This window comes from Salvelinus alpinus, chromosome 31, assembly GCF_045679555.1.
Source record: "Salvelinus alpinus chromosome 31, SLU_Salpinus.1, whole genome shotgun sequence".
Classification (NCBI taxonomy): Eukaryota; Metazoa; Chordata; class Actinopteri; order Salmoniformes; family Salmonidae; genus Salvelinus; species Salvelinus alpinus.
This window is the reverse complement of record NC_092116.1, coordinates 41,752,271-41,758,965: the sequence shown is the minus strand read 5'-3', so window position 1 is coordinate 41,758,965 and position 6,695 is coordinate 41,752,271. Positions and strand designations below refer to the sequence as shown.

The following is a 6,695-nucleotide window of genomic DNA, read 5'->3' as shown; positions in this document are numbered from 1 at the left end:
GTAGTTTATAGTAGAATGTAGTAGTCTATCCTAGTATGTAGTTAGTCCATATTAGTCTATAGTAGTCTATAGTAGTCTATAGTAGTTTATAGTAGAATGTAGTAGTCTATCCTAGTATGTAGTTAGTCCTTATTAGTCTTTAGTAGTCTATAGTAGTCTATAGTAGTTTATAGTAGAATGTAGTAGTCTATCCTAGTATGTAGTTAGTCCTTATTAGTCTATAGTAGTCTACAGTAGTCTATAGTAGTTTATAGTAGAATGTAGTAGTCTATCCTAGTATGTAGTTAGTCCTTATTAGTCTACAGTAGTCTACAGTAGTTTATAGTAGTTTATAGTAGAATGTAGTAGTCTATCCTAGTATGTAGTTAGTCTGTGGTTAGTCTATAGTAGTCTATAGTAGTCTGTAGTTAGTCTATAGTAGTTTATAGTAGAATGTAGTAGTCTATCCTAGTATGTAGTTAGTCCTTATAAGTCTACAGTAGTCTACAGTAGTTTATAGTAGAATGTAGTAGTCTATCCTAGTATGTAGTTAGTCCTTATTAGTCTATAGTAGTCTATAGTAGTTTATAGTAGAATGTAGTAGTCTATCCTAGTATGTAGTTAGTCCTTATTAGTCTATAGTGGTCTACAGTAGTCTATAGTAGAATGTAGTAGTCTATCCTAGTATGTAGTTAGTCCTTATTAGTCTATAGTAGTCTATAGTAGTTTATAGTAGAATGTAGTAGTCTATCCTAGTATGTAGTTAGTCCTTATTAGTCTATAGTAGTCTACAGTAATCTACAGTTGTTTATAATAGAATGTAGTAGTCTATCCTAGTATGTAGTTAGTCCTTATTAGTCTATAGTAGTCTATAGTAGTTTATAGTAGAATGTAGTAGTCTATCCTAGTATGTAGTTAGTCCTTATTAGTCTACAGTAGTCTACAGTAGTTTATAGTAGAATGTAGTAGTCTATCCTAGTATGTAGTTAGTCCTTATTAGTCTATAGTAGTCTTACCCTCTGGACTGTACTGGTCTGTGGTGGTCTGTGATATTCTTTCTCTCAGGTCTGTACTGGTCTGTGATATTATTACCCTCAGGTCTGTAGTGGTCTGTAGTGGTCTGTGATTTTCTTACCCTCAGGTCTGTAGTCTGTGATAGTCTTACCCTCAGGTCTGTGGTGGTCTGTGATATTCTTACCCTCAGGTCTGTAGTGGTCTGTGATATTATTACCCTCAGGTCTGTAGTGGTCTGTAGTGGTCTGTGATATTCTTACCCTCAGGTCTGTAGTGTGTGATAGTCTTACCCTCAGGTCTGTAGTGTGTGGTAGTCTTACCCTCAGGTCTGTGGTGGTCTGTGATAGTCTTACCCTCAGGTCTGTAGTGTGTGATAGTCTTACCCTCAGGTCTGTAGTGTGTGATAGTCTTACCCTCAGGTCTGTAGTGTGTGATAGTCTTACCCTCAGGTCTGTAGTGTGTGATAGTCTTACCCTCAAGTCTGTAGTGTGTGATATTCTTACCCTCAGGTCTGTAGTGTGTGATAGTCTTACCCTCAGGTCTGTAGTGTGTGGTAGTCTTACCCTCAGGTCTGTAGTGTGTGATAGTCTTACCCTCAGGTCTGTAGTGTGTGATAGTCTTACCCTCAGGTCTGTAGTGTGTGGTAGTCTTACCCTCAAGTCTGTGGTGGTCTGTGATAGTCTTACCCTCAGGTCTGTAGTGTGTGATAGTCTTACCCTCAGGTCTGTAGTGTGTGATAGTCTTACCCTCAGGTCTGTAGTGTGTGATAGTCTTACCCTCAGGTCTGTAGTGTGTGATAGTCTTACCCTCAAGTCTGTAGTGTGTGATAGTCTTACCCTCAGGTCTGTAGTGTGTGGTAGTCTTACCCTCAGGTCTGTAGTGTGTGATAGTCTTACCCTCAGGTCTGTAGTGTGTGGTAGTCTTACCCTCAAGTCTGTGGTGGTCTGTGATAGTCTTACCCTCAAGTCTGTAGTGTGTGATAGTCTTACCCTCAGGTCTGTAGTGTGTGATAGTCTTACCCTCAGGTCTGTAGTGTGTGATAGTCTTACCCTCAGGTCTGTAGTGTGTGATAGTCTTACCCTCAAGTCTGTAGTGTGTGATAGTCTTACCCTCAGGTCTGTAGTGTGTGGTAGTCTTACCCTCAGGTCTGTAGTGTGTGATAGTCTTACCCTCAGGTCTGTAGTGTGTGATAGTCTTACCCTCAAGTCTGTAGTGTGTGATAGTCTTACCCTCAGGTCTGTAGTGTGTGATAGTCTTACCCTCAAGTCTGTAGTGTGTGATAGTCTTACCCTCAGGTCTGTAGTGTGTGGTAGTCTTACCCTCAGGTCTGTAGTGTGTGATAGTCTTACCCTCAGGTCTGTAGTGTGTGGTAGTCTTACCCTCAAGTCTGTGGTGGTCTGTGATAGTCTTACCCTCAGGTCTGTAGTGTGTGATAGTCTTACCCTCAGGTCTGTAGTGTGTGATAGTCTTACCCTCAGGTCTGTAGTGTGTGATAGTCTTACCCTCAGGTCTGTAGTGTGTGATAGTCTTACCCTCAAGTCTGTAGTGTGTGATAGTCTTACCCTCAGGTCTGTAGTGTGTGATAGTCTTACCCTCAAGTCTGTAGTGTGTGATAGTCTTACCCTCAGGTCTGTAGTGTGTGATAGTCTTACCCTCAAGTCTGTAGTGTGTGATAGTCTTACCCTCAGGTCTGTAGTGTGTGATAGTCTTACCCTCAGGTCTGTAGTGTGTGATAGTCTTACCCTCAAGTCTGTAGTGTGTGATAGTCTTACCCTCAGGTCTGTAGTGTGTGATAGTCTTACCCTCAGGTCTGTAGTGTGTGATAGTCTTACCCTCAGGTCTGTAGTGTGTGATAGTCTTACCCTCAAGTCTGTAGTGTGTGATAGTCTTACCCTCAGGTCTGTAGTGTGTGATAGTCTTACCCTCAAGTCTGTAGTGTGTGATAGTCTTACCCTCAGGTCTGTAGTGTGTGGTAGTCTTACCCTCAGGTCTGTAGTGTGTGATAGTCTTACCCTCAGGTCTGTAGTGTGTGATAGTCTTACCCTCAAGTCTGTGGTGGTCTGTGATAGTCTTACCCTCAGGTCTGTACTGAGCGATGATAGTAACAGTCTGTCCAGCATTCTTCAGAGCTGCTGCAGCCTGTTCATGAGTCGCATGTCTGAGATCCACACCGTTCACCTGCAGAGGAGTTATAACCATTACATTACAATAATGTGACATAACACTACAAAACACTACATAGCATTACATAACACTACATGGCAATATGTAACACTACATGGCACTATGTAACACTACATAACACTACATAACATTATATAACACTATGTACCACTACATAACATTATATAACACTATGTGATACTACATAACATTACATAACACTACATAACACTATGTACCACTACATAACATTACATAACACTACATAACACTATGTAACACTACATAACACTACATAACATTACAGAGACGACAAAACATTACATAATATTTCATAACACTATGTACCACTACATAACATTACATAACACTACGTAACACTATGTAACACTATGTAACATTACATAACATTACATAACACTATGTAACACTACATAACACTATGTAACACTACGTAACACTATGTAACACTACATAACACTATGTAACACTACATAACACTATGTAACACTACGTAACACTATGTAACACTACATAACACTATGTAACACTACATAACACTATGTAACACTACATAACACTATGTAACACGACATAACACTATGTAACACTACGTAACACTATGTAACACTACGTAACACTATGTAACACTACATAACACTATGTAACACTACATAACACTATGTAACACTACGTAACACTACGTAACACTATGTAACACTAAATAACACTATGTAACACTACATAACACTATGTAACACTACATAACACTATGTAACACTACGTAACACTATGTAACACTACATAACACTATGTAACATTACATAACACTACGTAACACTATGTAACACTACATAACACTATGTAACACTATGTAACATTACATAACACTACGTAACACTACATAACACTACATAACACTATGTAACACTACGTAACACTATGTAACACTACATAACACTATGTAACATTACATAACACTACGTAACACTACGTAACACTATGTAACACTACATAACACTATGTAACATTACATAACACTACGTAACACTACATAACACTATGTAACATTACATAACACTACGTAACACTACATAACACTATGTAACATTACATAACACTATGTAACACTACATAACACTACGTAACACTACATAACACTATGTAACATTACATAACACTACGTAACATTACATAACACTATGTAACACTACATAACACTATGTACCACTACATAACACTACGTAACACTACATAACACTATGTAACACTATGTAACATGACTTAACATTACATAACACTATGTAACATTACAGAACACTATGTAACATGACATAACACTACATAACACTATGTAACACTATGTAACATGACTTAACATTACATAACACTATGTAACATTACAGAACACTATGTAACATGACATAACACTACATAACAGTACTCACGCTGATGATTTGGTCTCCCTTGCGTAGTTCTCCTGAGAGATCAGCTGGTCCTCCAGCCAGGATGAAGGAGATAAAGATTCCCTCTCCGTCTTCTCCTCCAACGATGTTAAACCCCAGACCAGTTGACCCTCGGTGGATACACACACGCCTGGCCTCTCTACTGGGAGGACACAGTATCACCTTAACCCTCTCTACTACATATCTACCCTCTCTACTGGGAGGACACAGTATCACCTTAACACTCAGCCTGGCCTCTACTGGGAGGACACACACATTACTATACACAGTATCACCTTAACCCTCTCTACTACATATCTACCCTCTCTACTGGGAGGACACAGTATCACCTTAACCCTCTCTACTGGGAGGACACAGTATCACCTTAACCCTCTCTACTACATATCTACCCTCTCTACTGGGAGGACACACACATTACTATACACAGTATCACCTTAACCCTCTCTACTACATATCTACCCTCTCTACTGGGAGGACACAGTATCACCTTAACCCTCTCTACTGGGAGGACACAGTATCACCTTAACCCTCTCTACTACATATCTACCCTCTCTACTGGGAGGACACACACATTACTATACACAGTATCACCTTAACCCTCTCTACTACATATCTACCCTCTCTACTGGGAGGACACAGTATCACCTTAACCCTCTCTACTACATATCTACCCTCTCTACTGGGAGGACACAGTATCACCTTAACCCTCTCTACTACATATCTACCCTCTCTACTGGGAGGACACAGTATCACCTTAACACTCAGCCTGGCCTCTCTACTGGGAGGACACACACATTACTATACACAGTATCACCTTAACCCTCTCTACTACATATCTACCCTCTCTACTGGGAGGACACAGTATCACCTTAACACTCAGCCTGGCCTCTACTGGGAGGACACACACATTACTATACACAATAACCCTCTCTACTGGGAGGACACACACATTACTATACACAGTATCACCTTAAACCTCTCTACTACATATCTACCCTCTCTACTGGGAGGACACAGTATCACCTTAACACTCAGCCTGGCCTCTCTACTGGGAGGACACACACATTACTATACACAGTATCACCTTAACCCTCTCTACTACATATCTACCCTCTCTACTGGGAGGACACAGTATCACCTTAACACTCAGCCTGGCCTCTCTACTGGGAGGACACACACATTACTATACACAGTATCACCTTAACCCTCTCTACTACATATCTACCCTCTCTACTGGGAGGACACAGTATCACCTTAACACTCAGCCTGGCCTCTCTACTGGGAGGACACACACATTACTATACACAGTATCACCTTAACCCTCTCTACTACATATCTACCCTCTCTACTGGGAGGACACAGTATCACCTTAACACTCTCTACTACATATCTACCCTCTCTACTGGGAGGACACAGTATCACCTTAACACTCAGCCTGGCCTCTCTACTGGGAGGACACAGTATCACCTTAACACTCAGCCTGGCCTCTCTACTGGGAAAACACAGTATCACCTTAACACTCAGCCTGGCCTCTCTACTGGGAGGACACAGTATCACCTTAACACTCAGCCTGGCCTCTACTGGGAGGACACAGTATCACCTTAACACTCAGCCTGGCCTCTCTACTGGGAGGACACAGTATCACCTTAACACTCAGCCTGGCCTCTCTACTGGGAGGACACAGTATCACCTTAACACTCAGCCTGGCCTCTCTACTGGGAGGACACAGTATCACCTTAACACTCAGCCTGGCCTCTCTACTGGGAGGACACAGTATCACCTTAACACACAGCCTGGCCTCTCTACTGGGAGGACACAGTATCACCTTAACACTCAGCCTGGCCTCTCTACTGGGAGGACACAGTATCACCTTAACACTCAGCCTGGCCTCTCTACTGGGAGGACACAGTATCACCTTAACACTCAGCCTGGCCTCTCTACTGGGAGGACACAGTACCACCTTAACACTCAGCCTGGCCTCTCTACTGGGAGGACACAGTATCACCTTAACACTCAGCCTGGCCTCTACTGGGAGGACACAGTATCACCTTAACACTCAGCCTGGCCTCTCTA

The 6,695-nt window shown here is 41.6% G+C and overlaps 1 protein-coding gene across 1 annotated transcript in view; it reads right to left on the bottom strand.

The window, feature by feature from the left end:
* The window catches only part of LOC139561620 (disks large homolog 4-like), a 178,719-nt gene that overhangs the window by 32,095 nt on the left and 139,929 nt on the right, over positions 1–6,695 (bottom strand). Inside the window, exons 9-10 of the mRNA XM_071378840.1 lie at positions 4,605–4,764; positions 3,036–3,171 (exon numbers count right to left, since the gene is read on the bottom strand). Coding sequence (XP_071234941.1) covers positions 3,036–3,171; positions 4,605–4,764 — 296 coding nt within the window. The remainder of the gene's footprint in view (positions 1–3,035; positions 3,172–4,604; positions 4,765–6,695) is intronic.